The sequence below is a fragment of the Lonchura striata genome, chromosome 1A (genome assembly GCF_050655825.1).
Source record: "Lonchura striata isolate lonStrDom1 chromosome 1A, ASM5065582v1, whole genome shotgun sequence".
Classification (NCBI taxonomy): domain Eukaryota; kingdom Metazoa; phylum Chordata; class Aves; order Passeriformes; family Estrildidae; genus Lonchura; species Lonchura striata.
In genome coordinates, this window is record NC_140741.1 from 46,438,875 (window position 1) to 46,464,225 (window position 25,351).

At 38.4% G+C, this 25,351-nt stretch overlaps 1 protein-coding gene across 1 annotated transcript in view; it reads left to right on the top strand.

Moving 5' to 3' along the window:
* The window catches only part of MSRB3 (methionine sulfoxide reductase B3), a 79,385-nt gene that overhangs the window by 40,807 nt on the left and 13,227 nt on the right, over positions 1–25,351 (top strand). Inside the window, exon 5 of the mRNA XM_021547365.4 lies at positions 5,182–5,210. Within this exon, the coding sequence (XP_021403040.4) occupies positions 5,182–5,210 (29 nt within the window). The remainder of the gene's footprint in view (positions 1–5,181; positions 5,211–25,351) is intronic.

A 25,351-nucleotide genomic window follows, 5' to 3' on the forward strand; every position in this document is an offset into this window, starting at 1 on the left:
GTAATGCTGAATCCATGTCAATCTTTTCATAATAATAAAATGAAATCATTTAATCTATTTGCCAATTTCAGCCAAATTTTTCAGGGAAGCAGTTATTAAACCTCAAAGATATTAAGTCATTAAAGCAATAAGAAAATCAGTAGAGAGAGAGCATATTCAAGCTCTCTTTGAGGAGAGGTCTGAATAAGAGTTCGACTATATTACTAGATTATAGCAGATAATATTATTCTAAATAGCATATATTATTGTATTATAATTGAGAATCCACATGAGGGTTGAAGAGAGACAGGCATTAGGGATGTCCAGCTCTGGGAAATATCTGTGAGTAGTTTTGCTGCCTGAGACACCACAAGATCCGTCCCCTGGCCACAGCACAGCAGCAAGCCTAGCTTTGCTCTTTCTGCTTGGTTCTTAAACCTTGGGGACTTCTTAAATTCCCTGATGGTGCAGGTCTTATAAATTCCTAAGTAGTTACATCAGGTATTTTATTTTTTACATTGGAATATTGTTGCATTTTCATTTCTGGAAATTTCTGGAAGCTTGACTTTCAGGAGCTTCCAGAAGCTTTTTGGAACTTCACTTCATGAGTATGACCGGCGACTGCTTTCCAGGTAATGGTTTACATTTTCAGACGTGTTATGTCTATACTTAAAAATAAAATGGAGAAAGTCTCTTCTCTGTCTCTAAAGGCAAGTGACAATACATAGCTTGTGTTTTTAACATCAATTCCTCTACTCTGAAACAGAGTGGCCTGTTCATTCTGCTTTTGGGGAGTGGTCCCTGGCCTGAGCCTCCTCCGCAGTTTGCCTAGTTTCTGGCTATGGTTCTCATCAGCGTGATAAGGGCCAATGCAGTGTCCAGGGATATGTTCACAACTGAGCATTACTGTCCTGTCCTTTAGCTTGCTAGCAATGCTGTAGCAGGAGCACTGATACTGCAGCTATGTATATTCTGTACCACTGGGAGGCAAACACGAGAGAGAGAGGATTGATTGTATTCTGCTCAGTCACCTGGACCAGGACATGGGTTGGCTTGGATTGCATCAAGAGCCTGCTAGACCATCATCTCTTCAGCAAACTGCCCATGCTAATATGGAATAAAATTATTTGAAAATCAATTACCAAAGATGTGAGAAGACAACAGACTCTCACATGATTTATAATTTTCTCAGTCATGTTCATAATTCCTTTAAGTATACATGATACGATAATTAATACTAACAGTATTGCAATCAACACAATAAGTCTCTGGAATAGAACATTTTTAAACTATAGGCTAGTTCATTTAGTACATGTCCATTTTCCTGTAAATATGATCCTACAATGATGCACCATCTTTATGACTGTAACAGATCTTTACTCTATCGAAGTCCTTTTCAGAGAGAAGTAGTATATTGAATGTCTGCCCCTACCATTGTTCTGTTTAGGACTCTTGAAGCACAGCCTTATGAAGGAACAGCCTGGTATAAACTGCTAATGCAAAGGCCTAGTAAAGCCAAGAGGAATAAATACAAGGATTAGAACTGCAGAGTACTTTCTGAGAGAGTTGTAGGGCTTCCAAAGGCTGTCCCCTATGTTCCCTCAACAAAATCTATACAAACTTGTTAAATATTTCATCATGAAAAGTAAAAGGAAAGACAGTTTTAACACAACAGTAGAGGTTCTGCAGTAAGTCTTCCTTCCTCTCTCTTTGACAAAGGCCTGCTTCCTTTGCAAGTAGCAGGTCTCTGTTAACTTCAGCAGTAGTTTCTCTGTTGACACTGTAATTTGTGGCACCAAAAAAAGTTCAGACTATAGGAACACATAATGCTTATCATGATTCCATTTTTATCTCTTTCTTAGTACTTGGCAGTTTGAAGATCTGATATACGATGTCTTTTAGAAGAAAGAGATTGAAAACCTGCATCTCTTTGCAGTACAGATAAAATGGCCATCATATATTCTATTGTTTGTGTTTGACTTAATTATTTCTGGGATCTTCACAAGTATTGCAGCAACTTGTGCTTAGCTAAATCTTTCCAGTAGCTCACTACTTCCTTGCATACGGTCTGTTGGTAGCTGAGCCTACTTGATGTTTTTACTGCCATGTGTTGTGTGTATTTGAGCCATATCAAAGCTGGAAATGAAAAGCACTTTATAAATACCCTCTTGTTCCTCTTCATGCATACAGACTCCTTTCCAAACATATTTATGAATGATTACCTGGCTTTCAGAATACTCCTATATAGGAGACAGAAGTAGATAAAATATGCAGAAAGCTATTATCTGTTCATTTGTGGGTGGGAGGGTGGGGAGTGGTGTTGGGATGTTCTCCTCTGGCTGTGATAAATGATAAAAGACAATTTATACAATCAGGATCTGGCTATGTAATGTGCATCTTGTCTGGCAGGATGCTTATGTTGGATATCAGAATATGTACTATGGTAACAATGTACTGAGGAGTTTTTTCCTTCTAGTTAATGTAGTTCTAAAAATATAAAGGAGTTAGAGTGAATATTTTTGTGTGTAGCAGAACATCCCTTTGGAATGTACTTTCAGTATTTAATTTTATCCCATTTAATGACCATGTTTAAATTGGGCATTTTTAACACCTATGTGCAATTAGTCTCTGACATTTTATCCAACATGCTGTTGAGAAGCAGATATAAATACTGGAAGAAGAGAAAAATGCTGCTTTCATTAAAATGGCTGTAAGCTTTGTCATTCTTTCAAGTAGCCAAGGTGACTTTGTTTTTGCAGAGTGCTTCTCTCACATCTGCCACTTGTTGCTTATTTACAATGTCAAAGATGCTTCATTATTTTCCTCCACTTTTTCTGTGTTTTACTAAGAGTTCTAACAGTTTCTGTAATACTGTGTCCTAAATTTTACATTGTTTTCCCAAGGGGAAATGGTGACCATAACATAGGTGACCCTCCTGCTCTTGATGGCTCCTAGTATTACCTCCCATGTTGTGTTTTCTTTCATAGCTATTCTGCTGTTGCCAGACAAAGTTTGATTCATTTATCACCCCCATATCAGTTTTCTGATATGTTGTCCAGTAATTTATGATTGTTTGGAGCTTTGGTACTCATTACAGTGCCCAGTGACCCTTGTGACCCTCCTCCCCATGCACACTGCCACCTTGGCCCTTGGGCCAGTTTGTTGAAGCCACAAATTGCACAGCCTATGTCCATAACAAACCATTCAGGCTGAGAAGCAAGAGCTCTGTTTGACCAATTAATAGGGAGTATCTACAATTTAGGCAACGAGGTCAATGAGAAGTTGATCGTGCAGATGCTGCGGGTAGATTCATACATTGTGTCTGACCATGTAGTAGTGAGGTGTTGCTGATACTGTAATGAGTGAGACAGAATAGTGTAGGCATACAAAAGCTTGAGGAGAATATTGTAAATAAAACATTGACTAAGTGGCTTTAATTCTAACTCAGTGGAATTTCCCCCAGGTTGCTACATTGCACAGGGTGGGGACTTCATTCCTGCTGGTCTAAATACCAATTGAACTATACTGCCAAACTGAGCATGGGCTAGTGTTCTGGGCAGTTACCGGTACTGATATTTGTGAAGGCATGTCAGCAACGTGCTTTCTTTGTTCAGTGCTTTTGGTGGTACTAAAAATATTAATTATGAAGATACGTCTTTGCCCTCTCACCTTTTCATCTCCTGAGAGTTATATTTAAGAAAAAATATTGTGAGCACTGGAGGAAGGTGTAGAATGAGCAGGATGCGAGAAGAGAGTTGCTTCCTTTCTGATGACTTTAATAGTGTGAACTTGTTAATTTTCAAAATTATAATTGGTTTTATATTTATTTGCTGTAGCATAGATATTTGGTATACAATTACAGCGCAGGTTATATAAAAATGTAGAGTGCATGTAAAAGACATCTACATGTAACAGCATGTACTAGCTTGTAAAATAAAAGTTGAAAATAAATCTGCAATTAGTTTTTGAGCTTCAGACATTTGCTTCTGAAAAAAAGGACTGTAACTTCCCAAAAATACATCCCTTCCTTGATGCAATGTAGAAGGATCCAACATTGTACTTCCTCCTCAGAATTTCTGGGGAAATGCATTTTGCTGCCAACGTAACATGCTTTAACAGGTCTCCTGCTGGTCAGACCTTGTGTCCTGCTGTGACAGCCATGACCATGCATGCAACTGATTGCTAGTGGGTGATATAAATCTGATTGGAACATGCCTGTTAATTGGTTTGAGAGCTCAATATAGACAATGCTGTCTTGTAGCAGATTGTGTAGATAGCCCTAGTCATAGGGTTAATTCTGCTTGACAGCACATCAGCAGCATCTTGAGTAATTACCCAACTTAAGTTTTCCCACAGTTGAATTGAGACCTTCAAAGGCTTCTACATTTACAAGTATTATTAACCGATATCTGAAACATGATGTTCCCACAAGGGCTAATTTTTTCTTCCTTTTATTAAATATACAGGTTATAGGGTTCATTTGCTAAGTGCTAAGCCCTTAGAAGAAAACACTACTTGTTAGAGAGAGAAAAATCTGCAGTGCACGACCAAAGCTAATGGTGCATAATGCACACATCATTGTCTTTTTTGCAAAGACTTTAAAACAAGTTAAAATTTAGGTCTGGCTCCCTTCTTCTCTCCCACCCCCCCCCACTTTCCACTTTTAAGAAAATCAAACCACTTACTCCTATGTGGAGAATGAGTAAATTGAAGACACACACAAACAAAAACCTCCTAGGATGTTGCACAATTAAGTACAGATCATTGGATACAATACATATGACATTAATGAAATAGTATCTGCTTCAAAAATAGATTGGAAACATTCAGGAATGAATTAAATTCTCCTAATGACTTTTTAAAAATTAAAATTAGTGAAAACTATTTAATTCATACAAACAACTGTATGCTATGATTCACAGTATATACTTTAATCCTAGTTCAGATTTATATTTTATTTTCTTCATTTAGTGATTTGTCTGTTAAAATATCTTTTTTGTAACTACAGCACAGAAAACAGTAACATATTAAAGATAATAGTTATTATTTGCATTCAAAGGCCTTTGAATGCATTAAACGTTAATATACAGAGTTAGACAGTCTGGTTAAAGATGGTATTTGCTGGAGGGATCAGTCTGACAAATGGCTTTTATGGCATAAAGCAGTTCTTGTAACTTATGATCTTTTTATTTTCTTTTTCAGGTCAGAAACAAAGTTTGACTCCAATTCAGGTATGTTTACATTTACAGTGTTTTACTGAATGTACACTATTCAGGTTAATCTCAAAAGAGTAGTTTATCAGTTCAAGTTCAGCTTAGTTTTAAACAAACTGGGGTAGGTCAGCCTTAAAAAGGATCCTCATTTCTCACCCTCTGAAAACAGCATTGTTACTGTGAAACATTTTCTTTCATTCTTTTCATTAGTTCCGGTCTCTTTACATTTTCTCAAAAGATGATAGAGAAGATGTATCTTGCAACAGGCTTTAATTGATCCAGAAAAATTATAATACAAATAAATGAAAATACAGACTAAAGCAAATAGAGGATTGTAGTTTGAAAATTATCACTGCAAAAGAGCAGAATGTTTTTCTTCATGGTGGACAAAAACATTTCATGGGAATTTGAAGTCAGTGCAGCCTCTCTGTCAGGAAACATGATTTGTCATCAAATTTTCGTGACAGATGTAGGTACACAATGCATGCCAGACCAATCTGTAGAGCTCAGTTGAGGAGGATTACCAAAAAGCAATCACTCCCAAGATATCTTTTTAAAGAACTGTAATGTGTTGGAGGGACTGGGAGGGAAGTGAAGGTTAGTCTAACAAGTTAATGTGTATCTAACAAGACAAAAAACACAGGACAACAAACATGGGAGCAACTGGAGGCAAAACCAGATCTCCTAATACCAGACTATTACTTACTCAGTTCACTATTCCTAGGTGTTTCCTAAAGTGAAGCAATAATAAATTAGGAATAGGTTATTATCCTTAAGCTAGGTAAAATGTCCATTGCCTGAAAAGGTAATTCAAAATACATTTTTGTTAAGATGAAAAAGTCTGTTTTAAACAGGAAACCTGATATTTTGGTTTTAGGCCAATGTTATCTTCTATATGGTTTACTTAATGCAGTGATTATAATTGCTTATAATGTTATGAATTTTACAATGGATATTAATCAGGTTGTTTATGGAATAGCACGTTTCCTTTTATCCCAGTTCCTTTATCCCAGTGGGCTTGAAATGTGAGGCATTACATTGCTTTTTCTTTCTACATTAGATTTTATCTTTGGAACTACATGGGAGTGAAATCTACAGCAGGAAGCATTTAAAGCCAATGCCTGCATCTTGTATACTTGCATCATCTTGCTCCTATTATGATTTTAGTCTGTGAGGTTACTTGCTTTAAATATTTCTTGAATAAACTCTATGCTAAGATCGATTTTTGGATCTTGACTAAACAGAGGTATTGCATGAGGGATAGCTTCACACATTTTCTGCCATTACCCCCTTTATTTTAGCGCAGTCACCAAAACTAGGATGTGGAGCAGAATGTCGCATGTCTGCTTTTCTGCTGAAGGGAAAATGCTCTCTGCAGAGCTTCAGTTTGCTTGGTGGCTTAAGCTACAAGTAGTTTTCTGACTCTCTTTTGAAGCAGTTCTCCTGTCAGGTACACTGTTCTGCCTGCTGCCACCTTGGCAGTGAAGGCAGGGGCATGGCTTTTTCTAGGGTAAGGGTAGAAGTTTGGCACTATTACAGCTGTGGTGTGGCCCTGCTCCTGGGCTCCTGGCCCCATTTTAATCTTTTCCCCAAACACTGTACTTGGAACAGAGAATTACTAAGTTTTAACACCTCGTTCTCATCAGTGCTGTGTCTCTCAGCACAGGTTTTGGCTAACAAACAAAGGTAGATGTTAAAACCAAGCAACACCAAGGCTGAAAATCCCCTTATCGTGGTGAGAGGTACAGCTGCCTTCTCTTTACAGGGAGAGCACTCATTTCTTCCACCAAGAAGCTGCTCATGACAGTCAGATGGCACAAGGACTCTAAGTTTCTTTTGTTCCCAATATGTAAGAGCAGAGGAGAAGTGAAGCTACTGGCAACATCTGGTTTTGTTTCCCTACCAAAGAATTTGCTGTAATTTTCTCAAACCAGACAATTATCCCAGACCTCCTGCTGAGTGAACGCACCCTGTTCACTCAAGGTGTATTGGCAATGGCATCCTTGTTAAAAAAAAACTTATTTTGTGTGGGGGGGTGCAGTGCCCTGTGTAACACCATGCTCTGCATTACACAGACCTTTAACAATTGTCAATGTAGTGTTGGTTTATAAAGGGCTGCTGGCATCTGAGTCTGTATTTATGCAACCTCAAGTTTCTTGGAGACACCTTAAGGTATTTTCACATGCCTAATTTCATTTTGAATTCCCTAGACTGTCATTCCTAAGTAAAGTAATGATCCCACAAACTGGAACAAACATGCTTTGTTCTCATTTATCTTATGTTACTCAAAACAGTTCAAGTGTTGAACATGAGAATGAGGTAATTTTATTATAGAATACATATTTTTTTTCCCAGGGAGTTGTTCCAGAACTATTGCTTGCTCTAAATTAACTCCAGCGTTCATTCCAGTTAACTTGCAAGCCTAGATATGCCCTTAATAAACATTTATCAATGCTTATTATACTTGTCTTTCCTAGAAATATTTGTGAAGCATTGAAGAATTAAAAGAAGTCTTTCTGAAGCAAGTACAAAGTCAGAAATACAGCATTTAAAGTACCCAGTAGGCTCACTGCAAATGTAACCCTGGAAATGTTGTTCAACACTGAAATATTAGACAAACATTGTCAAAAGAAGATTAATTGGAACTTGAGCATTAACTTAAAAGAAGGCTGCAAAATTCCTACGGTGATGATCAGGATTTATCATGCAAATAACTATAACATCTGTAGGGGACACACATTCTTCATATCATGACTAACAGCTCCATCTGAGAAACTTCTTTTTCTCTACTGACTCTTTATAATTCTACAGCTGGCAGAATTTCTGTCTCAGAGACCATGGGGTTAGCTTCATGCTGTTACAAGATCTTATAAATGAAACAATTTTGCTTTCCTGTCATAATATGATGAATTCTACTGGTACTGAAAATAGATTTTTTTCTAACAAAGTACTTGAAAGCAAAAATGGTTGTAGGAAAAGTATTTCTTTTTCCTCACAATTTATTAGAGAACAAAGTAAACCACAAAAAAACCACAGGTGAAACAATTTTGTTCTTATTATCAGTATTTTGTTAGTGTCTAAAGTGCTTATTGTGCTTTGTCCTTGGTTAGAAGACTTCATAATTTAAGAATATAAAAATTATACTGGAATAATTAATGGAATTAATTTGATGAATGATAAATAGATTTTTGCTTTTTTAAAATTTTGAGCAAAAATAGGTCTTCAGGGTGCTGTTCTGTACCAGGATGAAACTGTAGGTCTCAAAAGTTGTTGCTGAACACTTTAAATCCCATCTTAGTGGGATTTAAATACCAAAAATAAGCTAAGAAATGCAAACAACTGCCACAGCATGCCCCCTAGTCACCAGGGAATGGTAATGATGAATATCGTACTGTCTACTGGGAGAGCTAGAGTTTTCTTGGGGCATCTCCTGTAATATTTGCTGCATCCTGCATGTCACTGTGGAGGTGAGATGTGATATTCAAGTTAAAGTGTTCACAGTGAAATCACAGGCAAAAAAAATCCATTTTGTTCTGTTTTAAAAAGAAAGGACAAATTAATGGACAATATGCAAGGACTCCAGTGGAGTCTTTTTTGTATATCTGTTACTCAGACCATGGAATGTAGAGTCAGAGAGCACAGGGTGCAAGAGGGACAGTCAGGGAGGCACCATGCTGTAGAAACATATCTGTGCACTGAAGAAAAAGAGTGCCCAAGGACACACAGTGCCTTCAGCTGTGTCCATCATCTGCTGTGCCAGCTTCACACTTCTCTCAAAAAAAGAGACATATGTCCAAAACCTGTTCTGTCTCCCTGCTCCTACATATCAAATGAAATATAAAGATAATGCATGTGGTTTTATGTCACTGCTTGCACTTTGGAAACATTCCAATTAGTATCAGGAATTAAGATATAATTGCTGCCCATGCACCTAGAGGCTGTCCTGAGGGACAGCTACACATGAGCTTTTGTTGGATTCCTGCTGCCTCAGCAGTCAAATACAAAGGAAGTCAAGGAGCCCCCAACAGTTATTGGAATTTCTTTTGCTTGCCTTGTCTGGACTCACAGTGTCAGCCAGGGACTCTGAAGGTCGTTTCTCCTCTCCGCACATCGCATTTTCCACCAGAATGAGTGTATCCACCAGAATGAGTGTACCTCCATGTCTTCAGCACTGCACAATGCTGCCACCCCTATATCCCCATCAAGGTTCCCATCCTCTCCTTTCTCACCTCTTGTGCTTATTGGTATCTTTCCTTTAATGTGGCCACTACAGTGTTCTAACTTGCAAGGCTACATGATTCAGCACAGGTGCTAGAGAACAGATGAACAAAATTATAAGGTGATCAGATATTTTCCTTTCACAAATTCCTCTTGGCTACATTACCAGATGTTCTGCAACAGGCTTTCCAAACTCTCTGTATCAGCCCTGATTTTCCCTAGCCTATCATCAGTCCCACTGTATGAAAATCATCAGTACGACTATTAAGAGTATAAGGAATCCTCTGCCCAAGCAAGAGAGAAATGGATACTAAAAGGCATTTTGAAAGTGAATAACTTTCACTGACTTTTACTACCAGGGAAGTATAAAAGAAATGTAACTTGCCTGATACCTTAGGTTGACAAAGCAGCGAGGTACTTAGTAAAAACATGCATTGATCTAACTCATCAAAGGTTTAAATACAGATTAAGAAATAAGTTCCTAAATTTTATTGATGTTAGCTTCTCCACCCAGGTTGTGTTCAAGCAGCTCTTAATTTCTTCTTAGGAAGGCTAAGTAGTTTCAGAAACAGGGAGGAGAAGTGATATTTGGTGTTCTTAACAAAATCATATTGGCAGGTTCAACAGTCATCCTGCAATCAGAGCATTTGATCTAAATGTAAAAGATCTCTTGCAGAATCTGTAAAAAGTGGCAAAATAAATTGCAATACTGAAGAACAGGGATGCTTCAAAGCTTTTTGGATGAGGTAAATTACTTCTTCAGGTTCTCTTTCAACTAAGAGGAATTATCTCCTTCTCTCTGGCCACCACCAGCTTGGAGGCTTGAGAAGGTGCATGAGCTGGCACAGAGAGATGGTGAGAAACAGTTACTGCAAAAACAGGAACAGCAGCTCAGATTATCTTGTTGCTACTTGTCAGTGCTATTTTGTTCTTGGCATTAACAACTCTTCACGCAGGTTGTTGAGGATGCAATGGCTGGGGAGCATGACCTCTTATATTTGTTCAGCAGCAAGATGAGCATTTAGTCAGACGCAAACTGAACCATTTGGTGAATGTTTCAGGCCCATGCCCTGATGTGACTTGGTGTATTAGATGGCTGGGACATCTCACTGGTACATCCCAGGGAACTATGTGCTGATGTGTGATACCTGATTATCGCCTGTTCGTGTATCACTTGTAAAGCTTGGCATCATTTAAGTTGTGACAATCTGGAGGTGTTTGGCACTGCTGTGACCAAACTGAGCTCAAAGGAAATCTAGAGCTATGTGAAGCCACTGGGACAAGTACCACACCACCAGCCTCATCAGCCTCTGTAAAAGAGGAGGGAGCAAGACCACAGCGTTCAGTGGGTACCCCACTGGAACCCCCATACACTATGTGTCAAATGGCTCCTTGGACTTCAACAGCTTATCCACAGGATAGGCTGCAGCCACGCACCAGGCAGAGGACTATGAGGGTGTTTTTTGCCTGTGTTCCTTGATGAATTTAACAGGACAGAATCCTTATGGTCAAGGTGTTCACTCTTGTTCTCATTATTTTCTCACTACCACAAAGTGCATTTTCCTTTTCAGATTTAGGCAATGTTTCATTAAGCACAGTATCTTTTGTGGCTGCATGCATGTTGTCCAAAATAGCGCATCTTCTGATCCTTTGATTAGCACATCTTGCTAATCTTTTGATTAGCACAGTTTATGGGGTTATGAATTTGAATGAGATGCAAGATATTTTTATTTCTTCCCTCTGGATTTGTTAGAGGGGAAAAAAACTTAACATCTGGTTTGTACAGGATGATGTGAATGATATAATACAGTATTACTTGAAACTAGAATAAATCTGCTATTTGAAAAAAAAAAAAAGACTGTACAAACTAGCTGCATGATAATTATTAATGACAGAAGATTCAATAAAGATTAAAATATTTAATGTTTTTCTTTCATTGATGTAGTGCTGCAAATTTATGACCGTTAAGAAACCATATGAAAGATCTGTCAGCTTTTGCTATTTCACATTTTAGTTTCTTATCAAAACTAATTTCAGTGTTTGTAGTACTAAAAGTAAAGTGAAAATACAAGCTGCTTTTAATCAAACTGGAATGTTCAGTGATCACCATCACAATCTTTAATGTTGATCTGAGTATGATGCAAAGAAGATTAACTTGTCTTTTGTTGACTTAATTTAGTGGCAACCACAGCTTTTAAGATGCAATGGTAGACAAGCTTGTGTCATACCAATGCAACTGCCACTGTACATATGAGCAACCATCTGTTTAGAATTAATTCCTTAGTCAAAACACCAATGAGGTATAATGCTGCCAGTTTGACACAATTTGCACTGAGTTTTATGTGAGTAAGGGCATCACAATTAGGTCTAACGCCAGACAGCAGTGAATTTGGTTACAAGGCCTGAAAGCATTTCTGAAAGGAAAGAATTGTAGCCCTATGTGATTGGATCAGGAGGCTTACCAACTTTGCTCTCCACTGGGGGGTGAATTTCCATTTATTGTTTTGTATATAGTTGTCTTTCTCACTTAATTGTTCTTTACAAAGCAGTCCCAACCTTTTAATCAGCCATGATCCAGATGTCTGAACAATTTTAGACTGTATACTCCAATCCAAACACTGTGCCTATTGAGATCACAGAATCAATATTCACAGTGCTTGATTATTGTGAATAAAACTGAAGCACCTAATTTAGCACTAACCTTTTCTTTCTTCACCCAGCTTACATAGTTGTAGCAAAGGGAGTACTTTCATTATCTGCATAATATCCTTTTCAGGTCTGTGTCTGGCTTTCACGCAATCCCTGTGTGTCTCTGGAGAAATGTTTGTGTTTCATTTGGAGGGATATTTTATGCTGGCTACTACCATGTCAGGGGAGTGGGATCATCTTAACTAACTGTGACTATCTACCTTAACATAGCCCTCTGAGCTTCATCTCAAGTCAGTTGGAAGAGATTAACATCTTCAGATGAGTTCATCCCTTCTGCTGGAAAAGTCTGTTTCAGGGTACACTGAATCACCCTTTTGAGAGCCCATCAGTTTTAGAGTTAGGCATGTAACTTTGATGGTTAAAGTCATAGTAGATTATCACTGAAATGTACCAAGAGTTGGGGATGAGTGGATGGATCGCCAAGTCATCTTCTATGGCTGATGCTGTGGAGGCTTAGATTTAGATAAAAATCATAAATTTAAGAGAAGAACTACACAACTGCTCCCAAGTTCTTCTGCGGTGTGTCAGTAAACCTCTTGTACATAGAGCTTTTGTGGAGTATATTCATGAAAAAGATAAGTTTAGCTGTGATTAGTTCTGTTTCTCTTTGGATGCATTTTCCCTTTTTAAATCTTACCCTTCCTAAACAAATCCAAATCTGCTTATGTGTCTCCAGTAATGCTTACCCCAGAGATCTGCTGCATTTTTATAACTTTTTCTTGAATTATGAGTAAGAATTGTCAGATGTGAAAAAGTTGATAAAATATGTTTTGCAAATTGATCATTCACCACTGTTCATGTGTTCACAGGCGGAAGAGAGATATGTAACTCAAAGAGATATGGCCTAAGGATAATAAGAGTGAATAAAAAATATATAATATTCAATCTAGCTTCAATCAGGCCCAAATATTAAACTGATCTTTGGCATATTTCAGAAAACGTGAAATTTTTGGAAAGCTTAGTAGGAAGAGATTTTGCTGATTTTAAGTCACTATTGAAAAACTTAGAAAGTCAAAGTCTTTTATTCTGTTAACTGCTCTAACCGAGCTAAGGAAGGCTGACACAATAAATGCAAATATGAAAATGGGTGTACTTTTGAAAAAATAACATTTAAAACCATTCTGGTTTTGCCTCTTACTTTTCAAGGAGGTGGTCATGAGAACAGAATTCTGTTTTATATTATCATTTTAAAAGTGTTTACCTTAAGATTTAGGGATTTTGAAAGTACTCACATACTCACTTCCATACTATTATCTCCCCTTCAGTCAGTGATTTTTTTCTCTGTCACACAAACTAGAAGGGATTTAAATGGAGTTCCAGGAATACTGAATCAAAGAGGAGTGGGATTTGCAATGTCAATGCTCAGCACCAATAGAATATCTGGAAACCACTTAAGATATATTTAGGTTGAAAAGTGGCAAAAAAATGTTCTTGTGAATAAAAAAATCTGCTGCATAAAGTACTGTGTTGAAAGCATTAGTGTTCTTGAAAGAACTTTAAAATGCAAGAAAGGAAGATGCAGTGTTTCACTGTAATGAAAGCACTCCCTGCTTTCAGGTACAGTGAGAAAGACCTGAATGAAAGACTACTGTCAGAACTGTACTTTAGGTCATGATAGTATTAAGACTGGCAAACTGAATTTATGTTGGTCAGTTCTGCTTTGACATTGGATGAGACTGTGTTACTTCAAATTTAATAACACAAAGGTACTCTGTTAACTGCTGGAAGAATAAGGCAGAGTGTTCACTGAATTAATGGAGATTAATACATGTAGGGCATGCAGTGTCATCTTCACTGCAATATAAAGAATAAGATTATCTAAGTTATGCAGACATTCTACCTTTCATTCAGGCTGTATTTACCGAAATGTATCACCCATATCTCATTAGTTCAATTATATGGTTTATATGTGCAGGTCTGTTTTATAACTAATGAATGATGGGGAATTAGAGTTACAGAAGTGATACCAGGTATTTAAAAAAAATTCAAAGCAAGAGTGAAGAATGTCACCCTCTCACAAAACAAGCCTTTCTTACTGAAGCTTATGCAAATATTTAAATGATCTGATAAAGATTAGTGAAGAAAAAAATAAGAAAAATAGTTGCATGGAATGAGCACAGGAAAGTAGATTGTTAAATGCAGGGAGAGTAGAAAGATATGCTAGTACAAAGCTGCATATTAAATTATTGCTTGTCCTGCTCACCCAGTTCACATATTTAGATAGATGCAAAGTCCTTGCTATATGTTCTTACTGTAGAAAGAGGTAAAATGTTCAAACAGAGGGTGGGGTGGCCAGAGCTAGATCTGTGAGATTTTTTTATTTGGGTACTAAACTTGTATATGCAAACATGGGGATTTGTTTTAAACTGGCGATCTGAAGGAAAAGATTTTGGTTTTTTCCTATGTATTGAATTGGGGCAGGGTATGTACCACTATGTTTTTTTTAACATACATTGATATTGGAAAGGAACCATTTCAAACAAAAACTTGCATTATATGCTTGCAAAATGAAGAGTGGAAAACAGTTGAGCTATTTTATTTTTATACAAATTCCCTAACTTTTCCAGTTTTTACAAAAATTCATTAAAAATTTAAACATTTATTTTTACAGAATTTAAGAATTTTTCAGAAAGTTTTTGAGACATCTAGACTCTGGTTTAAGGCACTATTATTATTGTAGAAAGAAACAAAAACAAACGAAAACCCAAACCTACCATCAACTTACAACTCAGGCCCCAATTATCTGGATGCTTAATAACTGGCACCCACAGGTTGGCTTCCTAGATTGTACAGTCATCCAGCTGTTGAAGGCTGACAGCCTTTCTTTTCTGTTCTGCCCTGGTACAATGCAACTGAACCCCTCTGTGACCCCTGGGAATGTCAACAATAGAGATGATCAGTCATTGCACAAACAGCTCTCCAAAGGGTGATCACTTTGTTTCAGGCCTTTCAAGAAAACAACTCATAGTTTTGCAAGTATTTTAGACTTAACATTTCTTAGGGTGTAGATTTAAAAATTTGTTAAGAGTAGCAGTATGAAACAAATATTACACTTAGTGACAGTAGTGCTGAACACTGAAAAATAAAGGTTGAGCATAGGAAATTTTGCTACTGAGGCTTCTTCCTCCTCACTCCACCTCCTCCCTCAAAAATGCACCAATGGGATGGTGCCTTGTGGAAATGAAGCACCATCTTGTTTCATGCCAAAAAATTTTGATGAGGGTGAAGGTGAGGCTCTGAAGCTGATGTCAGATACGGCCTGTACAGGTCATTAAGCTGCCTGCAGGGGAGGGAAGTACATTTATAAGGTCGATTTCGGAACGTGGGTCAGAGGTCCTCAGGTCCTCTAGCTGTTGCTCTAAAGCCAGAAGCTGCAAGGCTTGTTTGGGTTTTCAGTGAGCTGCTCTATGGGCTGTTGCTTTTGGCATGGGAACCAAGTCATTTGTCAGCCACTGACAGTGCTGTTGGGTCCGTTCTCTTCCTGCAGCGGTTTCGACAGTATTTTACTTCTTTAGTTTCTTTACAGGAAAGAATCCTATTGAGAACACCTGAAGTGATACAATTACAGCATGAGCATTTAAAACCATGGGTATGCTGCAGTTTCCTGGGGAGCTGGGAAGAAGTTATAGTGCACATAAAAAATTTTTGGTGTGACTGCAAACCAGTCAGGCTACTGGACACCCTTTACACTTCAGTGGAGGTTTGGGCTTAGAATAATCCCTTCTAGGCAACTGAAAACAGATTATTTTTTTTTTTTCCTAAGGCTAAGAGTGCCCTACAGCCAGAATGCATGTTTTTTTGGTTGCAATCTCATGAAGACGTGAAAGGTACAGAGGGAAGAGCCAGCAATCTCTGGCATTCCAGTCTTTCCCTGTCCCTGCAACTTCCATTGTTGCAATGTGGCTAAATCCCCTTTGACCTCTCAGTAGTTACATAAACAGAGAGTGTACTTGTAGGGAGTTATGAAGTATTTTTTAAAAGTCTGAGTTTGTTGAATAGGGTTTGATCAGTACTGGAGGAGCTTGGTGTCAAAGGGTAGACTTTGTTATACCTAAGATAGGGTTGGGAACTGACATAATGTAACTTTTCAGATTTTCTTATCTGTTTTTTAAGAGCTCACACCATGTTTGGGGAATGAAAAGTACAGTGTATTTCAGTCCCTTTCCAGAGAAGTGCATCCTCTGCTACCTGCTCACTTTGAAAAGATACAGCCCAGGTAATTTAAGTTCTAAATTCACATACTTTGCCTTTTGTAATGCTGAGACAGAGGAGATCTTTGGAACTGAAGGATTGCAGGCTTATTTGAATTATAAAGGCCCTGACCTCAGCAGCCTTCTAGTCAAATCTGTTGCTTGTGTGGTCAGATTATAATCATGTTTCTGTGATATTAGTGCATAGATGTATTGTCAAAGCTGAGTTCAGAGGTTTAGTTTATTCTAACAGTAGAATTTTTATCAGTCAGGGACATCACAGTAAGTCATCCTTGCAGTCCTTGCCCTGTTTTCTCACCTTCCACCTCCTGTTGCCTCCAATGGTTGTTTAACCTCTTACTTAACAGATAGAGCTTGTTAGCCCAGAAAAAAAGTTGAATAGTTTTCTTCTGGATTAGTGAAATAAACTTCTCCCCCACAAATGAATAAGCATCTGAGCGGGTAAACACTGAGGAAGCATCAGGAGTAAGTCAACTGAGGGCAGGGGAAAGAGAAAGAAGCTGATATGACACCCTATGACACCTAAGTCTGTCCTGTAAAGCTTCTCCACTTTGGATATAGAATATTTGAAGTTTAGAACAGAACCTCCCATGCATCTACATGGGCCCTCCTGAATAGCAGGTTACTGACTGTCCTTTGTTGAGAGTGTCTTTGGTGAAAGACATCCCTTTAAAAAAGCTTGCTGCCAGCAAGTAAGCTGTTCCTTTTGTTTAAAAATCAGCGTTTCCTACTGAGCCCTTGTCAAGATCTTGTATTTTGCCTTCTCTGGTGAGAGTGTTTGTAGAACTTTCCTTTAAGAAGAAACCACAAACTCATCTCTCAAACCCGAACAAAGTCTCTATACAGCTCCTTCCAAGGGCAAATCAAGGCTACAGATCCTTGATGTCTTATTCCCAAGCACACACTGCTTGAGAGGAAGCTCAAACACCCAGTCTGCTGCCTTTTTGAGTGAAAAAGGGAAGAAAGAACTAGTGTAAGAAAAATCTAATGAATAGAAGAAACAAAGTGGAAGGGCTGACAATGAGAAATGGTAAGCATAGGGTATAAAAAGCATTAAATCAAATTAAAATCTCTACCTCCAGCCACTTTTTCAACTTAAGTATTTTTGCTTGGTGTGGATGATGTTTCTGCTGCCTAACTGCTGTTTTGTTAAGAATTCTTCCACTCAGGCTTGCCCTACATGTATCTCCTCTCTTGCTTCATAGCAGCGTTCTCCTGGCAGAAGTTTTGGTAGTACGGAACCAAATAAACAACTGTGTGTATGAGGTGTTAATCGACTTAACTTCGGTGCGTTTAGAATACTTTGCAAACTCATTTGGCACCATTTATGCAAGGTTTCAGCAGTTTACTTTTGGAGTAAATATTAAAGTGAAATGAGCTACAGCGCTCAAGTTTTGAATGTAGAGCATTATTTTACAGCTCGTTAGGTCTATTTTTCCTACTAATACAGCCGTGGCAATTGGACAAGTGAAAGACTGATGGGATGAACAAAGGCAGTGTTCCTTTCCCCGAGCATGCCAAATTGGTCCTGTAAATGTGACATTAAAAAAAAAAAAAAAAAAAAAAAAAAAAAAAAAAAAAAACCACCGAAAAATCCCAGAAAAAACCAAACCACGTTGCAGAAGTCAGGCCTGAAAAACCAAGAAAACCTGCACTAAAGAAGTTTGCACAAGCTCCTGCATCTCTTTACCTAATGTTTTCAGAGACTAGAATAATCATTTTTCTATGTGCAGCTAATTTGCTGTTCTACTTAGAAGGTTTTCTTAAGGAAATACACAAAATAGTATAAATGTGGTCAGATGCTTTTCTGCTTTTGAAAATTTGAAAGGTTGAAAATAACTTGATCTTGATACTTAGCAAGGCCTTTATTAAGCTGTCTTAAGTAACAACTCATGCTTGTTTTTGGTCCCACCAAAAGCTTGTGCTGCAACACTTATGGTGGAGGAACTGTCCCAATCATGTCTGAGGTGCCCTGTCAGAATAAATTGCATGGGGGCAGAAACTTATTCTTCCTCACAACTTCACACAGGCTGCTGACCCCATGTCCAGAAGATTTAAGAGTACTTTTTTAGGAGTATCACATAGTGAATAGTTTGAGTAGTATCTCCCATCCACTATCACTATCTGCATAGTATCTCTGGCATCAGCCAAGTGTGAGTAAACCAGCACAAGAAACAAGCCATAATATGTGAACTGTTCCACACAAAAACGTGCACAGCTTTCACAGATGCATCAATGCTGTTGTAGATTTAGTGATACTTTAGTTTGACGTAATAATGACAATGTTATGGCTTTTCAGTGCCCCTTGGATTTCTTCCCCTGTAGAATAAGTTTTGCAGTGCTACCACCCGTTCATACCCTGTTTTCTTTGCCTGCAAGACTAAGATGTAGGTGCTGATACAGGATTCTAAAAAGCTTGAGGGTAACGGAATGAATTAAACATTTCTCTTCCAGCTGCTGCTGTTCACAACACTTTTGACAGTTAAAATACATCACACATTCTCTTGTCTATTTAATATAAACAATTTGTATTTTAAGTGGAGTCCAGAATCAACCCCAAATAGGAGGATCCAGACAGGCAGTTCAGAGAGAAAAGAAAGACGTGTTCTAAATTTATATAAAAGCAGTTTGCAGTCAGTTCAACCTATGCCTAACACATTGCCTACTGCAGCACATCAGACTGTAGAAGCTGAGAGACGAGTGGCTTGTCTTTTGAGGAAGCAGGTTTCATTTTTCATCTCAAAATTATTTAATCACAACTTTTTATCTGCAATTTTTAGTATAAAATATAAAATGAAATGGGAAAATCAAAATTAAAATGTAGTGGTTTTGTTTTCATATAATGAACTCTTTGTGTAATGAAACATTTTAGTCAACCCAAGAGCCATTTTGGAGGAAAGCTTGTTTACAGAGAATTTTCCTTTTTGTCTCTTCTGGAAGAGAAGAGGTTTGAAATCACAGACCTCATTAAATAAAGCAAAAAAATCCAGCTTCTCTGTATGTTTACTTCCTTGAAGCTGAGGCAAACCTGAGATAACAAAAAGGCTTTAATGCAAGCTCAACTTTATTACACAAACATTATGAGAATAGTGTCAATCTTTGTAATTTTATTCCTAAAATTCTAACATGATAGTTGCAAAGTGCAATTTGCTAGAATTAATTTCATTTCCTAAATGAGAGAATTTTAAATGAAAATGCTATGAACTGAAAAAGCTCCTCACTTCTGATAAAAGGCATTTTGGATGCAATACTATTCAATTGTAAACTACTTCTTTTTTGAGTCTAGACAATGTATAGTTCCCTAGCACAGGGGAGGTAACATTCTGTATAATACCACTTTATACAGATAGTCTTAAAATTTCATTTACCTAAAGTTTAGAACTTTCTAGACATGAGGATCTCTCTGGAAACCTCTCTGTCAACTTTTCTAAGTCAAAATCTAAGTATGCACCTCAATATTAACCTGGACCACATGTATCATTTTGGAACTGAACCCTCTGGTTACTAGCATAGGTAAAATATCTGATAGGAAGAATTTAACTTCACTTCTGCTTCCCAGGGAAAAAGCTAAATGCTCAGTTATGAACTTTACATCAATGATTTTCCCTTCATTCCTTTGCAACGGTCAGTGGCTAATTACATTTGGCCCTGAAGGGTCTACAATAGTGCAAATAATGAATCACAAATAAACAACTTACCACCTTTCCAAAAGGAAGCCAGGTAATTAATTTCTTTTAAATTGAGACTTCCTTTAAAATGAAAAAGTCCCCTCAGCTTTTGCAGCCATCAACTCGGTTTGCACCTTAAAAAAAAATAGAAGTGGAGCACCGGGAGTAAAAATGAAAACAGCTTCAGGTTATTCAATTTCCTGTTTGTTTAAATTTGTCCTTCCTGACATGCAGATTCACCACACTCCTCTCCTGGTGACTACTTCATTAGATTAGTTTAGGTATTCAGAGGGATTTTTATCTTCTGACTCATAAAATTCTTGAATTGCCCTAAGAATTTCCTGTGTCTGACTGGAATTTTACGTCCTTGTAGTTTGAGCTGGACTCCTTGAAGAAGTTGCTGTCTAAATTGCTCTGCTTCTGAGGTCGTCAAACAGCAGATCAGGAGCCAGCTCCGAGCTCGGTTCCTGCTTTTCAGAAAAACTGATCTGTGCCAGCACTTCACCTCTTAAAATTGTAGTCAAAAATTCTCTTAGGAGTTTTAAACTCTTCCTTTCCTGACAGTATTTCCCCTTGCTGCCCATGCCCTTCCCAGGTGTCCACTTCAGAATGTTTGTCCAATTCCAAAATGCACCCCGGTGGCTCAAAGCGCAGCCTGCATGCTGTCCCATCGGGTTTTCATCACTCCCTTGCTATAAAGCAGAGAAGCAAAGGTTACGGGTATATCTGGCCATTTAGCAGCTGATGAGAGATGCCTTTGTATATCCCTTCCCTGTCTTTTATTTTACTTCTTTCCGAGAGCTAGGTTAGGCTGGAGCCCTGGTGTGTGCTTCTTTTGAAGGGTTCAGCGAACTGAAGGTGATGCTTTTTGACACATTAGCTCCAGAAATGTACCGGGTGACTGCAGTGCCACCTCGGCTGCCTGCACAGGGCTGCGCCTGCCTGCGCTGCCCTCCCGGCGCGGCTCGGCGGCACCCAGAGCGGCTCTGACCAGGGCGAGCAGGCGGCGGAACGGCACCCGGCCCGTCTGCCAGAGTCTGAGAGGGAAAGCGGAAAGAAACCTGGTCACCCCTTGTGGCGTCCGTGTCCTGTCTCCTCTCCCGGGTAACGGTGACTGCGCAGGAACAGCCCTGAAATACGACTGTATGACCAGCGACCCGTGTCTGTCTGTCTGTCTGTCTGTCTAGCCTGAGGTTGTTTTCCCCCGAGTACATTCGCGTATGGGATCGGCAGGTGGAGACAAGAACAAGGCCATACGCTGTGCCGAGCTTCCCGGGCTCCCGCTGCCTGCAGGCGGCCGCCGCCGAGGGGCCGGGAGCTTGTGTCCCCGCCGTGCCTGTGCCGGCCCCGGTGCCTTCCCGGCGGCCGCGGGAAGGGACCGCGGGCACGGGCACCGGCGGGGAGGTTACACGGCACAGCAGGGGCACCGGCACGTCAGGATGTGTGTGCCCCTCCCACCGGAGGGAAACCAGGGAAACGCAAATACTAACCAGCGTTAGAGAAAAGACTATCCAAAGAGCATCCATAGCTGATGTTGTGAATGGCAAGCTGCTACAGTTAGCCTGACGTTGAGGGAAGCACCATGTAGTAAAGGCAAATCCGTATGAGTACAGAGTTTTCTTTGAGTTACTTGAATGCCTCAATGAGAGGCACTATGCTGCCTGTCCACTCCTTAGCATCTTGCCTCTTCAGTTTTCCTCTGTATAGGAGCCCTTTTTTTTTTTTTTTTTTTTTTTTTTGCTGCTACTCTGTATCTTTTATTTCTCTTCTTGTTTATTGCAACAGGTTTATTTTCTAAGCAAATTACTCCTTTGTATGTATTTCTTTACCTAGAATATCGTAAAACAAAACAAGACCCTGAAGTGAATTGTGTGTTTATAAACCAGTATTATTTGTCTGTGAAAACACATAGTGAGTATAATTGGCTTGCACTGTGAACATTTGCACTGTGCCTAATTACAAATGTATATCGCTTACCTTGGAAGTTGCTTTCATGTCTTGAACATTTAGTGTATGGTATTTATGTTTTATTTAAATAATTTATTTGACTAAAAATATAATAGAATGATAATGGAGAAGGAAAAGAAGACATAAAAGACATAGTCATGAAAGGAATTGCACAGGCACAAAGGAGAATAAGAGACCTGTGCTGAGCTGATCTGTACAGCAGCTTTCTTTCCATGGATTGTGTTACTGATGACATTGTATGGCTGTGAAATGGTTTCCTTTTAGAACCTTGAAAGAAAATGTACTGTTTAGGAAAAAGGGCATGCTTTGCTCCAGAAACTGTAACAGAAAATGAAAGGTGAACATTACAATCAGAAATATTAACTTTTCCATTTCAATATTTACAGGGTTTTCTTTTCAAAGTTTTCTTCAGAAAACTTAAAAGGACCATGTGTGAGTGTGTGTGCACATGTATATTGTTTTTGCCAGGTTTTCTGTGAAGAAAGGTCTTTATTTTTTAGTACACGTTATTACCTACCTCTTTTTGTTTGCATAAGAGGTTGTTAAAAAGATTTAAACCTCTCTCCAAACCAACAGCAACTCTAAACAATCTAACCCTGCAAATTTATTTCTTTTTTTTGTCTTTTAGGATTTTATGTAGTGCCTGTGGCTTTTGCATTCTTTTATTCATGCAGCATAGTGTTCAACTGTGTGTTGCAGAGACAAAGTCTTAAGTAAAGGGTAATGTAAAGTTACCCTGAGGCCTAGGGTGGCAGAACTACCTCAGAAGTCTTCAGAAAACTGCAGTGAGTAGATCTTGCACTCACCATGAGTAGCAGGGCTTCAAGGCTAGGTTCCTTGCAGGGCTTGATGAGCGTGTAGTTCATGTTGAGATATTCCTGCAGTGTGATAAAAATCCTGGTCTAGAAATGTATCAATCTTAAGGACTAACTTTGTGGATAAAATGTAATATTAGGAAAAGAGAAGGGTTTTGCTGTCCACAGTGGCATGAGAAGGAACCATGCTCCACATCTCCATATCCTCCTCCTGCAGAGTCCTGTACTATGGCCAAATGGCCCTTGGAGACCTGGTGGTTTGAAACTCTGTCTTCACTCTGCTTTCAATGCTCCATTCTGTCAACCTTTGGCATCAAGCATTGCCATCAGTTAACTGCCCCAGGATTTTGCCCCAGTCCTAACAAAAGCTCTCTTTCATAGCCAAGAAAATTATGTCAGTTTTTAGTTTGTGACCAAGTTGCCTCACTCAGATATCTCCTTTAATAAAGTAAATGGAAGAAAGGGAGTCTTTGTCTTTTTTATTGTTGTTTGGGTGGGGGGAGGTTGTTTGTTTTAATCAGTGTAGTAGCACTTTCCCTTGTTTCAAGGTAAAAGTATATTAAATTATAACTTTACATTCGAGATGAGAATCTGTTTGTTCAGCTGGAATGAGGAGGGTGCTTGTCTGCTAGAGCGTTCAATACTGGAGGCACTAGTGAAGGAGATTCATAGAAGGAATATAGATGCAAAAGGAAGACAGTAGAGGCTTTGGGTTTTTTTGGACTTAAAATTAATTCAGTTACCTCTGTAGTTTCAATTTTAAGGGTGCAGCTGAGTTCTGGCTGTTGTTTACAAACTTTATTTCCCAGACATGCATAACAATACTAAAAGGAAAATATTTCAACAAACAATTTGTGGATGTTCATTACTTGAAAGACACCATGACAAATTTTTCAAATATGTATTTTGTCTGTGACTGCTGTTCATTTCAGTGCCAGATGTTGATTATTACAAGGTTGCATTTGCTGGGGGTTTTTTTTAACTTTCTCTTTGTGAACATATTGCATTAGAATTCCAATTTTATCATATCACTTCCATCTAAGGCCTGCCAGCTCTACTACTATCCTGATTTATTCATCCTGTATGAAATCTTTAGCTATTTTAGTGAGTTGCACAGATAACTCATTGATATACAAATTTTAAGATACTTTGCAATATATACATTTGCTTTACCAATACTGCTTTTGGAGGGAAAACAAAATCAACTATTTGAAGTTGAATACTATGGACTGAGGTTATTAGGTCAACAGTAAATTTTAAAAACTATTTGAGAGATTTCGTGATGGCATTTTAAAATTATAGCTTAAGGTTACACTGCTTCACACAGTTCTGTTTGGCTCCTTTGATGCTGAAGATCTACAGCTGACTTATGTGTAAGATATATTTTTAAAAACATTAGCCATGATTTAAAGTAACAAGAGACACTATTCAGATGAGGGGAGAAACCTGTCCTTTGGGAGGAAGTGGTTCAGTAGTTTTGTTGAACCTGAACCAAGAAAGAAACCATTAGTAACTCAATCTCTGTAAGAAGACATGAAGAAGATCCTAGCTCCTGCTTACCTGTAGGCAGTGGCTTGTACATTTAAGATGTTGAATACTACAGAGGAAGACTCTAAAAGAACCAGCTTGTATTTATCAGTATTTTAGACCACAGTGAAAGCACAAAGGAAGCAGCTAGGGCAAGAGCAGTATTGTGATAGAGTTATTAATTGCTAAAGAGAGTAGGCCCCATGCTTTTATTGCTCAAGAGACATCAGGGGCACTCTTGTTCTGAAAAATTCAGATGTCAAATGAAATTGTAGACGCTAAGTTTCAGATCTCCCTTAACAATCATTTTAAACAAATATAACCTCCTCCCACTAACAAGGAAATAAATCTGGATTGCATATGCTCTTTCATGGTAAGTTGTTTGGATGCTCAGAGTGCTGTAAAGGAAGAAAACAAATACCACCTTTATTTATGGCTTTCACTTTTTATTTATTTCCCAAGTGAGAAACATAAAGAAAAAAACAGATGGCAATTGTCTCATAAAAGCTGCTATTAGAAGTTCAGTGTTTTGAAAAATTCCCTTCCCACACTATTCAAGCAGCACAGTATTTGCCTGCTGCAATAGCCCAACTTTGCTGTTAGAAACAGGTAGTATCAGAAAGAAGCGCCCTCTTTACTTTTTCTTCCAAAACGAAGTTTCATTTTGTCTTTGTGTTGTTCCCTTCAACCCATGCCTAGCTACCACTCTGATGCTTTTTTTGGTGTGGTCTGTTGAAAAGCAGTACTGTGTTGTCCTTCTTGTATCTGATGCTGCTGGAAAGGGATGGCCATTTTTTTTTCCTTTGAAATACATATCTAAGGTAAAGCTGTTTGCTGGTAAACAAGAATGTTTCAGTGCCTGATTCTGTTTCTAGCTACATTTGGATAAATTACATTAACCTCCACAGAAAGAAGTGTTACCTCACAGTAAAATACTTGTAAGTAAGAATATTCATTATTCATTCATCATCATGAAGATATTAAGAAAAATAACCCAGGATGTTCTGTGCTAGCCAAAAAAAAAAACAAACCTATATCTGTAC